At 35.9% G+C, this 19,635-nt stretch overlaps 5 protein-coding genes across 11 annotated transcripts; all 5 read left to right on the top strand.

Annotated features, from left to right (window-relative positions):
* The first annotated feature begins 412 nt into the window (after positions 1 to 412).
* LOC149726114 (vesicle-associated membrane protein 7-like) lies at positions 413 to 5,428 on the top strand. Its single transcript, XM_089890699.1, has 6 exons — positions 413 to 1,623; positions 1,930 to 2,026; positions 2,578 to 2,682; positions 3,151 to 3,201; positions 3,600 to 3,704; positions 4,332 to 5,428. The coding sequence occupies exons 1-6, from the start codon at positions 1,475 to 1,477 to the stop codon at positions 4,467 to 4,469; spliced, it is 645 nt and encodes a 214-aa protein (XP_089746825.1). The 5' UTR covers positions 413 to 1,474; the 3' UTR covers positions 4,470 to 5,428.
* A 2,717-nt stretch (positions 5,429 to 8,145) lies between these two features.
* On the top strand, positions 8,146 to 13,295 carry LOC149726115 (uncharacterized). Of its 7 annotated transcripts, XM_089890696.1 has the most exons (9): positions 8,146 to 8,415; positions 8,530 to 8,712; positions 8,789 to 8,949; positions 9,019 to 9,143; positions 9,251 to 9,662; positions 10,037 to 10,105; positions 10,389 to 11,069; positions 11,475 to 11,579; positions 12,201 to 13,295. In XM_089890696.1, the coding sequence occupies exons 1-5, from the start codon at positions 8,206 to 8,208 to the stop codon at positions 9,496 to 9,498; spliced, it is 927 nt and encodes a 308-aa protein (XP_089746822.1). In that variant the 5' UTR covers positions 8,146 to 8,205; the 3' UTR covers positions 9,499 to 9,662; positions 10,037 to 10,105; positions 10,389 to 11,069; positions 11,475 to 11,579; positions 12,201 to 13,295. The 7 variants fall into 7 exon arrangements, with proteins under 7 accessions (XP_089746822.1, XP_089746821.1, XP_089746819.1 ...); XM_089890695.1 differs by having other exon boundaries at positions 9,251 to 10,523; positions 11,019 to 11,069; XM_089890693.1 differs by having other exon boundaries at positions 9,251 to 10,105.
* Positions 13,296 to 14,733: 1,438 nt separating this feature from the next.
* LOC149726116 (prefoldin subunit 4-like) lies at positions 14,734 to 15,829 on the top strand. The gene has a single exon (XM_089890368.1). The coding sequence runs from the start codon at positions 14,803 to 14,805 to the stop codon at positions 15,184 to 15,186; it is 384 nt and encodes a 127-aa protein (XP_089746494.1). The 5' UTR covers positions 14,734 to 14,802; the 3' UTR covers positions 15,187 to 15,829.
* Positions 15,793 to 17,337, top strand: LOC149726117 (DNA repair nuclease APEX1-like). Its single transcript, XM_089890360.1, has one exon. The coding sequence runs from the start codon at positions 15,833 to 15,835 to the stop codon at positions 16,844 to 16,846; it is 1,014 nt and encodes a 337-aa protein (XP_089746486.1). The 5' UTR covers positions 15,793 to 15,832; the 3' UTR covers positions 16,847 to 17,337.
* Positions 17,338 to 17,832: 495 nt separating this feature from the next.
* LOC149726118 (glycerophosphodiester phosphodiesterase 2-like) lies at positions 17,833 to 19,425 on the top strand. The gene has a single exon (XM_089890356.1). The coding sequence runs from the start codon at positions 17,967 to 17,969 to the stop codon at positions 19,398 to 19,400; it is 1,434 nt and encodes a 477-aa protein (XP_089746482.1). The 5' UTR covers positions 17,833 to 17,966; the 3' UTR covers positions 19,401 to 19,425.
* The last annotated feature ends 210 nt before the right edge of the window (positions 19,426 to 19,635 follow it).

A 19,635-nucleotide genomic window follows, 5' to 3' on the forward strand; every position in this document is an offset into this window, starting at 1 on the left:
ATATAAGATTTTAAGCTTCCAGATTTCCCTTCATTCGTTTCAGGCTAATTATTAAAACATAATTGCTAATAGTTGAACGAATGTAACTTATTTATCTTTGTATAACACGGGTGTTTATTTCATACACTTTGGTGACTGTTTTCCAGTACTATTCAGTTATACCCATACCACATAAATATTTTATTTATTTATGTCTAATAGTTGGTTTAGTTAACTACACTCTCTTGCACATTGACCCTTGAGTACCGTACAGAATCATTTTTTTTTTGTATTTATATACAAACAAACCGACAAGACACCAGTTGTAGGTTTGAACACCCCTTTTGCTAAATTGCTGTCACCTTGCGGTAATAAATTATACATGTATTTAACCGCTGTGTGGCAGTAGAGTATTACTTCTATATAAACAGAAACACCAATACAAGACAAAATGAAACTGGATGAATAATTTCACGTTTATGTAACAGGGTGATTTAAGTTTTTTTTCAAGCGTTTCTGGTTATTTACTGCCTGTACGGATATAGCTAGTTTGGTACACTATGCTCGTCGTACGGATATCTAGTTTATTTATAAAGTTTGACATAAGTTTGAAGAACCACTTTTACAATTGTATAGTTTGCAGATGAGATGTGCAAATGAAAGATAAATTTCCAAAAGTTCTGCATATATACACGAGTGTATGAGTATGATTATGTTATTTGGACATGTTTTGTTTAAAGTAACCTAATTTAAATTGCACACGTTTGTTTTTATTGACTCATTATTAAAACAATGACATAATTCATGATTATTGGCAAAGTATTAATCATATTTTGCGCAAATTACAAAACAACTCTGTTGGTAACTTGCAAAGAAGCTGTTGGGTAAATGTTTTATGTTATTTGAAACCAGGAAATCAAGTTTATTAGTTGTACTCAGCTGGGTATTAGAATAATAGCCAAACTCTGGCTTATATCTCAGGTCCTAAGGCCGATGACGAGACTTGGTTCGGCATCTCGCCCATGCAAAATACCAAACAAATAGTTATAGTTGGTAGTAGTGGAGGATCCTTTGTATGGTTACAGTTCAGGCAATATAATTGTACATTTCAGCTAAGTGAATGAATGAATGTAACTTGCTTTATTTTCGAGTGGCAGGAAAACGACAGTCTTTATAACACATACACCTTGTGTCACCAGTTACCATGTATGTTACTTTGTGGGTCATTATTTTTTTATTTTTTGTATGACTGATAATTTGGACAAGGGTTGAAGCAATTGCCGTTAAGTGTCTTGTCCAAGGACACATACGCCAACAATGGTAGCAGCCACGAGCCTTGAACCCATTACCTCTGGGTTAAGGGCTTGCGCACTAACCACTTTGCCACGGCGTCAGACAAGGATAATTATTGCCTAGACACCTGTATACAGTTAGTCAGTTAAATTTATTTTTCCTGCAGATTTGCTTTTTATATTTCTATAACTTGTAACACAAGATGCCGATATTATATAGTTGTATTTCTCGGGGTAATGTTATTCTTGTGGACAAAACTATTGGGCCAGGAGACCACCAGTTTCATGCACAAGGTTTCCTCACTGACCTGCCTACAGTTGGTGTAAGGAAAACCACTCTGCCACATGATGAGTGAGTTTATTTTTTAATTTTTAACAAAAATTGTGCTGGGTTGGTAAACTGTTGGGTGGTTAGGGTATTATAACCATGGTTAAATGGGTGATAATGTTTTTAAAATGCAGGGGAGGCAGGGATAGTTAGACACACAATCCTGTGAAACATATTTAACTTTAGGTTGTAATGTTTACTGATTAATGCAGTGAAGAAAACTCCAGGGTTGGCCTGCCCTAGGTATGTGCCTATGATTATCAGAAGAATATTTAAAAGTACAAATAGTATAGCAATTGTTTATTCATTTAACCACTTGTTACATAACAGTGTCTTGTATCACACAATGACGGACAACGGGTTGGTCTATCTATGTGCTGCTGATAAAGAATTTGGGAGAAGGATTCCATATTTATTCCTGGAAGAAGTAAGAAGTAGTTTAATTATTAATTTTACCCACAGGAAGCTTCCAGCATTACCAAACCCCATTAGTGCTTGAGTTTAAGTCTTACTTGTTTTTAATGAATCAATGAAACTTGTTTTATCTTGCATAGCTAAAAAGCGACAGTCGTTATAACACGGGTGTTCTGCATTTACCATTAAGTGACTTGCTCAAGGACACAAAACTTCCAGCAACCCCAACCCCTCGAGGTTTACTTGTTTTAAAGTTATTCCACAAATGCAGCTTCACCCTACCCACTGGGAGAGCTTCCAGTATCCTTTCATACTATACTGTAGTTTCATATATTAAACCACATACATATAATACACATTGCCCACCAACGAAGAAAACACTGTTGTTATGTACACAGTTTATTTGTCAGAGGAAGTTGTTTTAAATCTTCCAACTTTATATCTTAACACAACCAATACAGAATTATTGAAGCCGATCACAAAATAACTACAAAGCAAAACAACCACCAGATACAACATAAACATATTTAATATTAAAATATTTAATATTCCTCCAACTTTCAGTTAAAGAAACAGTTTTGTTCATCGGGAAGCCTCTTGCAGCGAACCACTGGCGCTTCTGCGTTCGAGTTTAATCGAGATTTCAGAAACATTTTGTCTGGATTAATGGTAAGTTGTGTATAGTAGGATTGGGGTAGGATGGCCCGGTAGCTTGGGGTAGGATGGTACAGTAGAGATAGGGGTTAGATGGTTCAGTAGGGTTGGGGTAAGATGGTAAGTTCGCTTGGGGTAGGATGGTACAGGGATGGGGTAAGATGGTCTGTTCGCTTGTACAGTAGGGTTAGGGTAAGATGGTACAGTAGGGTTTCGGGAAGATGGTCCGGTAACTTGGGGTAAGTTGGTCTGTTCACTTGAAGTTCGATGGTATGTTCGCTTGGTGTAGCCTACACCAAGTGTAGGATAGTTCTTTAGGGTTGGGGTAAAACGGTACAGTACGTTGGGGTGAGTTATGTAATGCTTCAATAAAAGCAAATACATAGGTTTTATAGTTCATTGTTCATGTATTTATAAATACTGGTATAACCAAAGAAAATTGTAAGAAAGAACTTAAATATTTGCCCGACTATTTATTTAAAGGATGATTTCAACAAAGGGAAAGGTGATCAGTTGTCAACCATGCAGAATCAGGTAATGTGATATATTATGCCCGCCTATACTATACATAATACGAATTTAATTGGTAGTTAAATTCGTGCATAGGATCACAGAAGAAGCATAATATACATTTGGATGAAGCATCATGTTTTCTCAATAGAGCCAACTTTGGTTACCAAAACGTTACATGTTGTATTTCTTGGCTGTCGGTCCCAGTTTAATATTTTTGTGTTCATGATGCAAGAAGTTTACTTTATTCCTTTTAGAATTTTAGTTTGCAGATGTAAAAAGTAAATTCCAAAAAGTTGCGCATATATACACGTTTGGGAAGCATTTGTTTGATTCTTTATTTACGCAGAGTTTAATTACAGAGTTTTAAAAAACAACAATCACAGTTTATTTGTTTTAAACATTTGGATTCTCCCACTTAGGTAGGTGAGGTTACGGGCATCATGAGACAAAACATCGAGAAAGTTATCGAACGTGGCGACAAACTTGATGACCTCGTTGATAAGACGGAAGATCTGCAAGCGGGGGTGAGTTTTTGTGGGTGGTGGGCTCGATTTTTCCTGTTAAGGAGGGCAAAAAAATGTCAGTGTATACTTAACCAAAGCGCACATAGAGGCTAAAACACGACGAACGTGAAGTATGAACTACCCCCTGCCCCTGGGAATTGGCGCAAGTGATTGTGGGAAGTAATGGGTTAAGTCTGTGGGTGTTACGGTAATGGGCCAACTCCTGCCTAAACCCCAAGTCCCATGGCATCCCAAGCTGTAGGACTTTATCCGTACAGTAAATAATCTTTATTTTTGAGTGACTGTCAACTGCCTTCATGGAGTCTAGATAATAACACCCTGGGTGTTGGGTTAACATACTCTTAAACCACTCCAATGTTTGGTTAATTTTCCACAAACAAAATATTGTGGTCAGTCTATGCTATTTTAAAATGTAGTTTGAATTTATCGTGTGCTGTTGCGATTTGTGTTCTGCATCAATGTTTAAGTGCTTATGTGTGTCTCTGTCAATATGCCTAGATAATTGTTTTGTGTATCTTAATTTCATCAATTTCTGCAGTTAAGCGTTTACACCTGTTGTGTCTATATGCTAATATGATTGTATGTCTGGTGCGAACACTTGTATCATTGCGTAATATGTTTCCACAGGCAGCAACATTCAAGGTGACGGCAAAACGAATCCAACGAAAATATTTTTGGCAAAACAAGAAGATGTTGATAATAATAATAGTGATTGTTTTAATCATAATTACCCTCATTGTCCTGTTTGCCACCGGAACAATCTAATTATCTTCAAACAATCGCACAAAGCACTTAACTTTAATCTCTATCTTGTTGGATCTTTTCATAAACATCTTAAATTACCCTAACCAGACTTTTTTCATCAAATAGAAAAAAAAATTAAATTATTTTAAAGTTGTTTGAATATATAAGTTAACATAGAAATCTTATATCACACTTTGTCCACTATCTGGTGCTGTGGTCGTCTTCACTTTATTATTATTTTCATTTATTAGATTTATTTCATGTTATGTTTGAAGCTTGCTCATGATCTTAATTTGAACCAGTTTAATGCAAACACATTTTCTTTTTTTATTCTTCAAATGCCCCTGGTCCCCCAATCCTGCTGAATAATTTCATTTGTGCATGCAAGCCATTCCTGTTGTCTTGGGCAGTGCTTACTGAACAGAAGGCCATGGAAACATTCGCATTGTTGCGATATAAGATACTTTAAAAACACGTTAACAAAAATTAATATATGTTAGGCAACTGCTTTAAGAAGATGATTTTGCCAAAAATACAGCTGGTTTTATTTACATAAACAACTTCTGTTCATAACATTGGCAGTAGTTCAGGTCCATTCTATGCATTTTTACTCTGCCTTAATTTAAAGCTTTATATTACATTGGATGTCTAACTATGTTGTCATTTAAACCAAATTTTTGATTCACAAACTTTATGATAAACCATAGTTGTTTTAAAGTGCCCAGGACCTATGATTGCTCTTATTTGTTCTTCTTTATGATGTCACAATGATTACAAACAAGTTCTATGGTTAATTCTTTGCACTGATAATTAAGATAAATGGTCATGAAATTTTTGATTATATGTTTTTCACCATTTTTGTTGCAAGTTGATTGAAATTATTCTTGAAACATCTGCAGTAATTCACATCTATAATGTTTGTTCATACAATGTGCATTTTATCTTTGTGTATTTTTGATTGAATATAGTGCAATATGGTGGATATGTGTCATTTGTTATAGCTTTTGTTGATGTGTGTCTTAAAATAACAATATTAGCGTATCATCTTCCTGAAGGAATTACCACAATAACAAATGTGTAGTGAATGCAAATTGACACTTTTGTGAAGATTGGCCACGTCATTTTGGTGTACAACTGCAAAAAAACATGTTATAACTTGACAGTGAGCATGAGCTGTATGAATACACCATGTGTGTCTGGTGTATAAGAAGACACCCATGTTATAACTCGACAGTGAGCATAGGGTGTATGAATACACCATGTGTGCCTGGTGTATAAGAAGACACCTGTGTTATAAATGGACAGTGAGCATGAAGTGTATGATTACACTATGTGTGTCTGATGTATAAGAAGACACCCACGTTATAACTCGACAGTGAGCATGATGTGTATAAATACACCATGTGTTAAAAATAAAACCATGCTATAACTCGACAAAGAGCTTAAAGACACTGCATATGTGTAGCATTCTGATGTGTAGTATTATAGATACCTTAGTAGTATCCACATGATAAGCGTGAGGTGTTTTTTTTTTATTTTGACATCTATGTTGTAACGGTTGTGCTTAAAACAGATGTGCGGTAGGTTAAGTAAATTCAATGTTTTCGCGGTTCGTTAAAACCACAGAAATAAAAAAGAATAGAAGGCGCATCTCCAATGTCGGCAAAGGAGAGAGCACGATACACTGTCTCTCTTTAGCGGGTCGTTCCCGTTTACTATTGTAGTCAATGGAGTCGATGACGTTTTGTGTAGTTTTTCTTCGTTTTTTGACTTAATTTAAAGTTATTGTGTAAAAAAACTATTTTATAATATATATATATTTTTAAAAAACCGTTTGTTTGAAATTTTTAATTAATTTTTTTAAATAATTAAATTTCCTAAACAAGTGGTAAACTGTAAGCGTTAACGTACCAAATAACTAAACTAGCCTAACAAACTTGAATAGTTGGTGTAGTTTTTAAAATAAACAGCTAAAACCGTCCAAAAATACTATGCGCCTATCTTTTACAATGGAGACGAAGGGAACTGGGGACGGAGTTGGCGGTCACGTGAATAGAAAGAAGAATATATCACGGTTTTGAGCAGTTGCGCGTTCTACTCTTTTTTATTTCTGTGGTTAAAACTTGCATGGCTTGCCCAAAGTTAGTATAGACCAAGTTAGGAAACGGCGCTCGTGTCCGCCATTACGGAGCCCACAGAGCGTGAATCGCCTATACAAATGCATGGTCGGCATGTGTTTATTTAGTTCTTGTAAGCGATACAAAGCTAGAAAACACGTATAGCGGTTGTTTTAACATTAAAAATATAATTTCTAATATAAATCTTGTTATATAATATTAAATCTAGGAATTAATGTGAAGTAAATTAATATTTTGACTGTTTTTCGGCGTACAGTGTGGTTTAACAGGATACTTTACGTTGGCGATTAAGACTAGCATCAATCAGCTTAGTTTACATAATAGTATATGATCATACCTACGAATCTACAGAGCCATTCTTTACTACATTTATAATCCAACATGAGTGGACATGCAGCTCCAAACTGCTTAAGTACTAGCAGATAGCTGTTCGCGTTTTCCGATTTCATAAAGACCCGTAACGCAAAAAAGGTAGCTTACTAATTCAAGCAGAGGACCAAAATAGTAACTTAGTATTGTTTTCCTCAATGTCACTTCGATATTAGGCAAATTTTACACGGATACCTTAAGTTTCGTTGCCGGGTATACGTGTTAAGTTTGTGAGCCAAAAAGTAAAATCACGGCAATTTACATGCAAAACTGCAGCTAGATACACCAGTTTATGGTATTGTTATGCGTTTGTATTTATGGTAATGTTATTTTTGTTTGTATTTTTATATTTTAAACATGTTCTTTTATGTTTTTGGTTAGTAAACCTGATATTTTCTGTATTTTTACTCTTTAATCGATTAAGTGTTCAATAAAAGTTGATTATTTTTGTGAGGTTTATTATTGTGATAAGATATAACATTAGTAGAAAACCATTTTTACGCGCAGATGTGCTTAGTTTTTAAAAAATCGCAATATTTAAACGAAAAACAGCACCCAGCAAAGATAAAATGCTATGCCGTGGGCTCCGTAATGGTGGCGACTATGACGTCATAGACGCGAGACAATGGATAACAAGACTCGTTGTTTTACAATCCGTTTCCTAACTTGGTCTATACTAACTTTGGGCTTGCCAACAAACGATAGAAGTTTGTGAGATATTAGTCCACGTTCTACTTAAACAAGATATAAAAGTTAATGTCGTCATAGTTTTGTGGTATCTCATAAGGTTGCTGTTGCGTCTAAAAACGGCCGAGATAGGAGACTTGTGTTTGTTTTTTTTACAGTAACGTTTTGCTGAGGTAAAGTGCGTTTTATAACTCGACAACGAGCATGCGGTGTATTGCATCAGCCAAATATATATTGGTACTTTGGGCAATAGTGAAGAATCCTCCGGTACATAGCAGAATAGGCTGGTGGAAAGTGTTAGAGGTTGGAGGTTAGGTCTAGGTTAGGGGGTTAGGCGGTTTGTGTTATAGGGGTTGGTGGGGTGCTACTCACTAGCACCTACGCAGCATATTTTTTTCTAGTAATTTTACAATGGATGAGGAAAGTATAGTATGTTAGCCAACCAGCTTGAGAAAAATTGATAAGCCTATTAAACTTAAAATAAGTTTGTTAGTAGTAAATAATAATGCTTTCTTCGCTAATAATTCTATTTTAATATCAGAACACGGAGTTATACTTGCATTATGTCGCTTCATGAGCTTGTTGGATTAAATTTGTGTGATCTGACGTTGGATGGTGTATTGAACTCCACGGAAAAGGCGATCGAGTGGCTGCGGAAGTTTGGCCTTATTTCAAAAGAACGGATTTGCCATAAGTGTGGATCCGCTACCGGTATGCGTTTGGGCCGTCAGTCAAGTACGGCAGATGGCCAATCCTGGAGATGCCGGAAAAAAGTATGTGCTCTTGTATATATAATTGCAATAAAATTATATCCGGAAATATTGAATAATATTTGCTAACGATATCCTATCTTACCCCGCAGAAATATATTGTCAACTTTTTTTCAGGATTGTAAAACAACATCTTCAATTAGGAAGCACTCTTTTTTTTCAAAGAGTAATGCTCCTTTGGTTGAGTGCATTCGCCTCATATATCTTTGGGCAGAAGGTGACAACTCGGTCCAAAAAATATGCAGGTACACAAAATTGTGCAACCATACGGTCAACGATTGGTGTGGCTTTTTACGAGAGGTAAGATTTGTTTCCACACTGTTTATATGAACATAAGTGTCGGATATAATGTAATAAGCTGCTATACTTTTTAAAGGTCTGCTCCAAAGATTTAATACGAAATACCGCACCAATCGGTGGACCTGGTCAGATAGTGGCCATTAATGAAACTCACGTTGCATGCCGAAAACCCGGAAACGCCCAAGCGCGTCCGGTTCGTGCCCAGTGGGTCTTTGGGGGCATCTGCATAGGGACTGGGTAAGTTATCAATTCCCTAACTTGCATTAAAAACATAATTACTGTTTATCTAATCATTTTCTCATTTAGTGAGTGCTTCATGCGCCTGGTCGACACCAGGGACGCAGCGACACTTCTCCCTATTATTGCGGATTGTATTGCACCGAACTCCACCATTTATTCGGACGAGTGGAGAGCCTACGCTGGGATATCCGGTAAGAAGAAGCTGTAAAACTATTATGTAAAGAAATACTTAACATGACGAAGACAATATGTTAAAACATAGATTGTTTCCTATAACAGGTCATATCTTATTTTACAGCAATGCCGCAGAATTATACCCACAAGACGGTGAATCACAGCTATCAATTTGTTAGCGAGAGTGGGGTTCACCCAAATCATGTGGAGATTCTGTGGCGAAATTGTAAGCGGGAACTGGCTAAGAGGAATGGGGTACGACGGGATTTTATCCCCTCGTATCTCGACGAATTTATGTGGAGACGAAGTCGTTCCGTCCAAAATTTCTTCCCAGAGATTTTGGAGGCAATCAGAAGACAGTACACCGTTTGAGGGATTAAAGTAATTATAAAATCGGCCCTTTTCAGGGCCAACCTATATATTAAGAAGAGTATAGGAAGTTGGAAAGTAACTTGGAGGCGTTTGGCGATAATATCAACATTGCGAATAGAATTATAATCGACGACGGTATTGTTCTACAGTTGGTGATCCTGTAGGTAAGCTAGGTGTTGGGAAATGTTTACTATACATCAACATGTGTTGTGTTTATCTCGTGTCAAACTTTGATAAAGTTTGACTGCCCACCCAACTAAAAGTACTTTGATTATTTAATATATTTTTTGATACGTAATTAAAGTGTCGCTTCTTCTTTCCAACGACACCAAGATTGCTATTTTATTTCACGTTTTGCTATTTTATTTCACATTTCACGTTTATGTAACAGGTGATTTAAGTTTTTTTTCAAGCGTTTCTGGTTATTTACTGCCTGTACGGATATAGCTAGTTTGGTACACTATGCTCGTCGTACGGATATCTAGTTTATTTATAAAGTTTGACATAAGTTTGAAGAACCACTTTTACAATTGTATAGTTTGCAGATGAGATGTCAGATGTGCAAATGAAAGATAAATTTCCAAAAGTTCTGCATATATACACGAGTGTATGAGTATGATTATGTTATTTGGACATGTTTTGTTTAAAGTAACCTAATTTAAATTGCACACGTTTGTTTTTATTGACTCATTATTAAAACAATGACATAATTCATGATTATTGGCGAAGTATTAATCATATTTTGCGCAAATTACAAAACAACTCTGTTGGTAACTTGCAACAAAGCTGTTGGGTAAATGTTTTATGTTATTTGAAACCAGGAAATCAAGTTTATTAGTAGTACTCAGCTGGGTATTAGAATAATAGCCTAACTCTGGCTTATATCTCAGGTCCTAAGGCCGATGACGAGCCTTGGTACGGCATCTCACCCATGCAAAATACCAAACAAATAGTTATAGTTGGTTGTAGTGGAGGATCCTTTGTATGGTTACAGTTCAGGCAATATAATTGTACATTTCAGCTAAGTAAATGAATGAATGTAACTTGCTTTATTTTCGAGTGGCAGGAAAACGACAGTCTTTATAACACATACTCCTCGTGTCACCAGACACCAGTTACCATGTATGTTACTTTGTGGGTCATTATTTTTTTATTTTTTGTATGACTGATAATTTGGACAAGGGTTGAAGCAATTGCCGTTAAGTGTCTTGTCCAAGGACACATACGCCAACAATGGTAGCAGCCACGAGCCTTGAACCCATTACCTCTGGGTTAAGGGCTTGCGCACTAACCACTTTGCCACGGCGTGGGGTTAGTTATGTAATGCTTTGGGGTTAGTTATGTAATGCTTCACGGCGTTGGGGTTAGTTATGTAATGCTTTGGGGTTAGTTATGTAATGCTTCAATAAAAGCAAATACATAGGTTTTATAGTTCATTGTTCATGTATTTATAAATACTGGTATAACCAAAGAAAATTGTAAGAAAGAACTTAAATATTTGCCTGACTATTTATTTAAAGGATGATTTCAACAAAGGGAAAGGTGATCAGTTGTCAACCATGCAGAATCAGGTAATGTGATATATTATGCCCGCCTATACTATACATAATACGAATTTAATTGGTAGTTAAATTCGTGCATAGGATCACAGAAGAAGCATAATATACATTTGGATGAAGCATCATGTTTTCTCAATAGAGCCAACTTTGGTTACCAAAACGTTACAAATATATTTTGTATTTCTTGGCTGTCGGTCCCAGTTTTATATTTTTTGTGTCCATGGTGTAAGAAGTTTACTTTATTCCTTTTAGAATTTTAGTTTGCAGATGTAAAAAGTAAATTCCAAAAAGTTGCGCATATATACACGTTTGGGAAGCATTAGTTTGATTCTTTATTTACGCAGAGTTTAATTACAAAGTTTTAAAAAACAACAATCACAGTTTATTTGTTTTAAACATTTGGATTCTCCCACTTAGGTAGGTGAGGTTACGGGCATCATGAGACAAAACATCGAGAAAGTTATCGAACGTGGCGACAAACTTGATGACCTCGTTGATAAGACGGAAGATCTGCAAGCGGGGGTGAGTTTTTGTGGGTGGTGGGCTCGTTTTTTCCTGTTAAGGAGGGCAAAAAAATGTCAGTGTATACCAAGGTGCACATAGAGGCTAAAATACGACGAACGTGAAGTATAAACTACCCCCTGCCCCCGGGAATTGGCACCAGTGATTGTGGGAAGTAATGGGTTAAGTCTGTGGGTGTTACGGTAATGGGCCAACTCCTGCCTAAACCCCAAGTCCCATGGCATCCCAAGCTGTATGACTTTATCCGTACAGTAAATAATCTTTATTTTTGAGTGACTGTCAACTGCCTTCATGGGGTCTAGATAGTAACACCCTGGGTGTTGGGTTAACATACCCTTAAACCACTCCAATGTTTGGTTAATTTTCCACAAACAAAATATTGTGGTAGTCTATGCTATTTTAAAATGTAGTTTGAATTTATCGTGTGCTATTGCGATTTGTGTTCTTCATCAATGTTTAAGTGCTTATGTGTGTCTCTGTCAATATGCCTATATAATTGTTTTGTGTATCTTAATTTCATCAATTTCTGCAGTTAAGCGTTTACACCTGTTGTGTCTATATGCTAATATGATTGTATGTCTGGTGCGAACACCTGTATCATTGCGTAATATGTTTCCACAGGCAGCAACATTCAAGGTGACAGCAAAACGGATCCAACGAAAATATTTTTGGCAAAACAAGAAGATGTTGATAATAATAATAGTGATTGTTTTAATCATAATTACCCTCATTGTCCTGTTTGCCACCGGAACAATCTAATTATCTTCAAACAATCGCACAAAGCACTTAACTTTAATCTCTATCTTGTTGGATCTTTTCATAAACATCTTAAATTACCCTAACCAGACTTTTTTCATCAAATAGAAAAAAAATTAATTATTTTAAAACTGTTTGAATATATAAGTTACCATAGAAATCTTATATCACACCTTGTCCACTATCTGGTGCTGTGGTCGTCTTCACTTTATTATTATTTTCATTTATTAGATTTATTTCATGTTATGTTTGAAGCTTGCTCATGATCTTAATTTGAACCAGTTTAATGCAAACACATTTTCTTTTTTTATTCTTCAAATGCCCCTGGTCCCCCAATCCTGCTGAATAATTTCATTTGTGCATGCAAGCCATTCCTGTTGTCTTGGGCAGTGCTTACTGAACAGAAGGCCAGGGAAACATTTGCATTGTTGCGATATAAGATACTTTAAAAACACGTTAACAAAAATTAATATATGTTAGGCAACTGCTTTAAGAAGATGATTTTGCCCAAAATACAGCTGGTTTTATTTACATAAACAGCTTCTGTTCATAACATTGGCCGTAGTTCAGGTCCATTCTATGCATTTTCACTCTGCCTTAATTTAAAGCTTTATATTACATTGGATGTCTAACTATGTTGTCATTTAAACCAAATTTTTGATTCACAAACTTTATGATAAACCATAGTTGTTTTAAAGTGCCCAGGACCTATGATTGCTCTTATTTGTTCTTCTTTATGATGTCACAATGATTACAAACAAGTTCTATGGTTAATTCTATGCACTGATAATTAAGATAAATGGTCATGAAATTTTTGATTATATGTTTTTCACCATTTTTGTTGCAAGTTGATTGAAATTATTCTTGAAACATCTGCAGTAATTCACATCTGTAATGTTTGTTCATACAATGTGCATTTTATCTTTGTGTATTTTTGATTAAATATAGTGCAATATGGTACATATGGTGGATGTGTGTCATTTGTTATAGCTTTTGTTGATGTGTGTCTTAAAATAACAATATTAGCGTATCATCTTCCTGAAGGAACTACCACAATAACAAATGTGAAGCGAATGCACATTGACACTTTTGTGAAGATTGGCCACGTCCTTTTGGTGTACAACTGCAAAAAAACATGTTATAACTTGACAGTGAGCATGAGGTGTATGAATACACCATGTGTGTCTGGTGTATAAGAAGACACCCATGTTATAACTCGACAGTGAGCATAGGGTGTATGAATACACCATGTGTGTCTGGTGTATAAGAAGACACCCATGTTATAACTCGACAGTGAGCATAGGGTGTATGAATACACCATGTGTGTCTGGTGTATAAGAAGACACCTGTGTTATAAATGGACAGTGAGCATGAGGTGTATGAATACACCATGTGTGTCTGATGTATAAAAAGACACCCACGTTATAACTGGACAGTGAGCATGATGTGTATGAATACACCATGTGTGTCTGGTGTATAAGAAGACACCTGTGTTATAAGTGGACAGTGAGCATAAAGTGTATGAATACACTATGTGTGTCTGATGTATAAGAAGACACCCACGTTATAACTGGACAGTGAGCATGATGTGTATGAATACACCATGTGTTAAAAATAAAACCATGCTATAACTCGACAAAGAGCTTAAAGACACTGCATATGTGTAGCATTCTGATGTGTAGTATTATAGATACCTAAGTAGTATCCACATGATAAGCGTGAGGTGTTTTTTTTATATTTTGTCATCTATGTTGTAACGGTTGTGCTTAAAACAGATGTGCGGTAGGTTAAGTAAATTCAATGTTTTCGCGGTTCGTTAAAACTTGCATGGCTTGCCAACAAACGATTGAAGTTTGTGAGATATTAAGTCCACGTTCTACTTAAACAAGATATAAAAGTTAATGTCGTCATAGTTTTGTGGTATCACATAAGGTCGCTGTTGCGTCTAAAAACGGCCGAGATAAGAGACTTGTGTTTGTTTTTTTTACAGTAACGTTTTGCTGAGGTAAAGTGCGTTTTATAACTCGACAACGAGCATGCGGTGTATTGCATCAGCCAAATATATATTGATACTTTGGGCACCAGTGAAGAATCCTCCGGTACATAGCAGAATAGGCTGGTGGAAAGTGTTAGAGGTTGGAGGTTAGGTCTAGGTTAGGGGGTTAGGCGGTTTGTGTTATAGGGGTTAGTGGTTAATGGTTATATGGTTTAGGGGTTAGTGGTTAGCAAATAAGGTGGGGGAGGAGACTTTTTACCGTCACCTAACTTTATTGGTAATGCAATTAGCTGTTTTGTTGTTTGTAGAAAGAGCACTTCTGCGTCATGAGCTAACCTCTCAGAAATTGCTTTCTTAGTTTTTCATTTTTTTAAACTTGACGTTTCATGGAAAAGTTACATTTTTATTCTAACCGGAAATTATTCTACAGTTCTCATTGTTATTGTTGCTAGACTATTAGTATTAATAACAATGTCATCCGATAAAGAAGAAGTCCAAGTCACGTTGGAAGATCAAAAGAAGATTAATTTGTTCGCGAAGAAGAACGGGAATCTAAACGAGATTGAAACGGAGCTTGAAGAGATCAAAAAAGCTCTTCAGAACATCGAGGATGCGGGAGATGATCTTCTACTTCTGGAGGACGAGGACTCAGAGGCAATTCCGTACCAACTTGGAGAAGTCTTCATCCAGCATAACTTGGAGGAGACGCAAGGACTTTTAGAGAAAGAAAAAGATAAATATGAGCAGAGGATGAAACAGTTGAAAGAGGAGGCGGGCGAGATTGAAAGCATGATGAAGGAATTGAAAGTTCAACTTTACGCAAAGTTTGGGGATAATATTAACCTGGAAGCTTAATTAAAGTGATCAATAGTAGCCAGACTGCAGAGTATGGCAGGTGCACGTGCGATTTTTTTTACAGACTTTTGGTGATGCACAACATAATTTGTCCCACGCACGCCAATTAATTAAACAAAAAAAAACGTATTAAATTAAGTAAGATTTCCTAACGTGGCTTGAAAATGTACATGCTTTGCACGCAGATTTTAAATGATAGCACGCGCGCACGCGAAAAATAACCATCTTGCATGCGCGAGATCTCGTCAGGAACTGCCATACTCTGCAGACTGGAATAGTAGGAAATAAAAAGTTTCAGCTTTGGTTTGTTGATACATTTGTACCTTGAGGTTGTTTACATTTGCGTATATTAATTAATATTCTGGCTTTGCACAGAAACACTAATATTATAAAATGGTAGTTTAAGTTATTAAACAAAATTTAGTAAGTAAGTTCTGCTTCTTTCCACTTTACTTGTATACCATGTATTATTATACTGTGTGTTGCATGCATGATTTTGAACCAATTAATGCTTATATGCGCAAAATTGTTATAAATAATTACTTTTCATATTCAGTGCATGAAGTTTAGTGAAAGCCCTGAATGTGTGTATGTGTGTTTCAATATTAACTACGTGATACATTTTTAGTTGTTGTATTTTCAGGTTATGATAAAAGTTTTTCAAGTTAAAATAAAAAGTTTTCATTTCAATTTTGTGATTAAAAGATTCTGTGTTATGGCCCCTACAAGAGCTTCTTTGAAAAGAGAGAAGGCTGAAGCTGAAAATGTGGTAGAAAAGAAAAAGGCAAAAGAAGAGAATGGAAATGGAGAAAAGGCCACAGAAAAAAGAGAAGAAGAGAATAAAGTTGTAGAAAAAAAGCTGGAAACAAAAGATGGCCGTCAATTTAATCTAAAGATAAGTTCCTGGAATGTAGCTGGGGTTCGTGCATGGGTGAAAAAAGGTGGGGTAAAGTGGGTGAAGGGAGAAAGCCCTGATATATTCACTCTGCAAGAAACTAAGTGCTCCGAGAAAGATATCCCACAGGAGTTAAAAGATTTGAAGGAATATCATATGTCATGGAATGTAGCAAAGTCAACCAAGGGGTTTAGTGGTGTGGGTTTGTTCTCCAAGGTTAAACCATTAGAAGTCAAATTTGGCATTGGAGTTGAAGAACATGATCAAGAAGGTCGAACCATCACTGCTGAATATGACAAGTTTTACCTTGTATCCACTTACGTGCCCAATGCTCAACGTGGACTTAAGAGATTGGAATATAGATTGAAATGGAACTCAGATTTTCTCGCTTATATTAAATCCCTGGATGAGAAGAAGCCAGTTGTGTTGTGTGGGGATATGAATGTTTCACACCATGAAATAGATCTGGCAAATCCGAAAGGAAACAAGAAAAATGCTGGTTTCTCACAAGAAGAAAGGGATGGAATGACTGAGTTACTGCAGAGTGGTTTTACTGATACGTATCGTGATCTTTATCCTGATCTTACAGGACAATATACTTTCTGGACATACATGGGAAACTGCAGAGCTAAGAATGTTGGTTGGAGATTGGATTATTTTATCTTGTCCAACAAATGGAAGGATAATGTATGCGACAACATTATTGAAACATCAGCTATGGGGAGTGATCATTGTCCAATTACTTTGTTACTTGCTGTGCCATAACCACTTAGTGGGTGGACGACATATGAACAAGTTTAATCTGCCGCACACATCTTGCTAGGCTAAACAATTTAATAACTTACTGCCAGTATATGAATTGAAGTTTTGTTTCATTTTCCCATGACATTCAAACGCAACGTATACAAAGAGGAAGTGTTGTTGTACCCCAATGTCTAAAATACAGACAAGTATTCAACCATCCCAGTCTATTATAACCAATGCAATCGCTGTGTTAGGCTTAAGTAAGGGTGTAATGCCACTTGATTGTTATAAAACTTGCTTGTGTGTCTTTTAAACTAAGTTGTCACCAAAGCTAACAGCAATTTGATTGGTTAAAAATAGGAGGATAACTTCGTACAAGTCTGTATTTTAAAAATGTTTGTAAAATGTAAATATTATTTTCACTGCGTTTGTTGGGGTATGTTCCGCCATCGTGTTTGTTATTTCAATGTTAATTTCCAACAAAGATTCTCAAAATAATGAGACAGCTTGAATGTCAATGTTTGTTCATTGGTTAATTCTCCGGACTTGAAAGTCTACTAGTTTTGTTGGCTGCGCTTTATATGACTGTGCTGTAACATATCACTGCCACGCTTTGTTTGTTTTTCAATCCCCCTAAGTTTGAACCACATAATCACTAAGTCAATTAATAATTATCAATTTATCATGGTCCAGTTTCTTCAATGTTTCGATATTGTTTTAGTAATATGTATACTGGATGGTTTTTTGATTTCTTTGATTTCATACAAAGTTTAATCACATTTGTCTTGTTTAGAGCCAATATTACTTTACCAAGTTAAGAAAAGAGACAGGAGTGTGGTGTGCTTACATTAAAAAGGAAATTAAATAAAAATTCTACTTTTTCACATGATTTATTGGCGCAAAATGTAAAGCATTCACAATCGCTTTATTAGAAAAACGTAACTACTACGATATCTTTAAAGGGGGTTACACAATGTATTTGTGTTAGGTGTATCTAGGTAAAAATCATTTTCAACATTTTCGTATTTAGCTTTTTTTATTAAAAAAATTTCTAAATTTTTCACCCAACCTTTCTATTCGTTTTTAGGTTTTAGGTAAAAGCATAAAGATGGTAAACTGATAGAAATGCTGATTAATAAACATGACATGGCAAAGTATGACACAGCAAGTTACTTTATTTATATTATTTGTATGTTCGCTTGGATGGTACAGCGTCAGTAACGATTATGTCGTGTTTGATAATTCTTTGTTCGACTACGTGCACATTTGGATGTGCTGGTCACGTATTATCCACTATCTGATATCCAGTGTTTTCATCTACCTTTTATATGCCTACTCATACAGCCAAGTTTGTAATGTTAAAACAACTCGGTTTCAAAACGTCCTTTTCAATCTCAGTGCCCTTATTGCCACACCAGGCTTTGCCGCTATTATTCTTATATGGAGCCCAGAACTACAAACTGTAAAACTATTCTTTCAATTCTTTTCCCCATGCATCCATCTCTCCCTAATGTTGTTTAGCACTCTGTTACTTTGCTGCAATAAAAAATCATCAGTCTTTAAAAGAAATTTCACAATCCCTTATTTTTCGATACTTTTCTTTACGATGTTAACATTTTTCATTCACCCTCGATCCCCATGTGTGTCTGATGTTGCTGTAAATAGGACAAAGCCTTTAATATTTGGCCACAAAGGTTTTCCAATGATTGCACCTGAGAACACTGAACTATCATTTCAACTTTCGCTTGAATATGTTGACGGTTTCGAAACCGACGTCGCAGTTTCCTACGACGGCGTTCCATTTCTTATACACGATCGGACTTTAAAACGAACATCAAACGTAGAAGACGTTTTCCCTGATCGTAAGCATGAGCGTGCTGAGATGTTTACATGGGGAGAGTTGCAGAAACTTGACGTTGGCACTTGGTTTATAAGAGATCATCCTTATCATATTTTCCCGAGCAATTACCCTGAGGAAATTAGGCAAAGGATTAAACAGCAGAAATTGATGTCTCTCAACCAGTTAGCTGTTTTAGCTGCAGAACATGGGAAGTATATGATATTTGATCTAAGAATGCCACCGATGGGCCACCCACATGCATATAATTACATCCATGTGATTATAGATACAGTATTATCATCAGGGATAAAACAGTCACAAGTGTTCTGGGTGTTGGGCCCATATGCTGACTATGTTACTTCAAAAGCACCGGGTTTTAATCTTGTATATGGCGCTAAAGTAAATCATTTTTCAAAATACACAATGTCAGGGCTCATATTGGAATACAACACTGTCAGTGGGGAAGAGATACAAAGTTATAAAGAGAAACAAAACATGGATGTTATATTATACACCTCTTCAACAGAATGGACATTTTCCCTTGCCTGGTGCCAAGGTGCATTTGCCTACATATCTGATGACCCTAAAATACATTCACAACTAAACAAACCAATCTTTTTATTCACTGTAAGAGAGTACAACAATATCTGGCGAGTGTGTTTCATATTTTGCTGTATTTGTATATTTTTGTCTTCATATATCCGAACTAATACTAATTTTAAACCCTCAAGATAATTGATATTTTTCTAAGTTTAAATAATATAGGCTGTTGCTAGTAGGTTGTTATTACGCTTGTTTTTTAAATCAGCTCTTCCAGGCTTAATAGCTGTTCGTGTCGTTCTTCCTGACAAAGAGGACTTGTTTGCGATGTTAAAACATTAGTTTGCAAATAAATGCCAGAATAGCTGTTTTAGAAAACAAATGCTTAGTTTAAGCCACTTTTCTTCTAACTGAATATTGTTAAAAATAA

Source organism: Ciona robusta, chromosome 12 (assembly GCF_009617815.1).
Source record: "Ciona robusta chromosome 12, ASM961781v2".
Classification (NCBI taxonomy): Eukaryota; Metazoa; Chordata; class Ascidiacea; order Phlebobranchia; family Cionidae; genus Ciona; species Ciona robusta.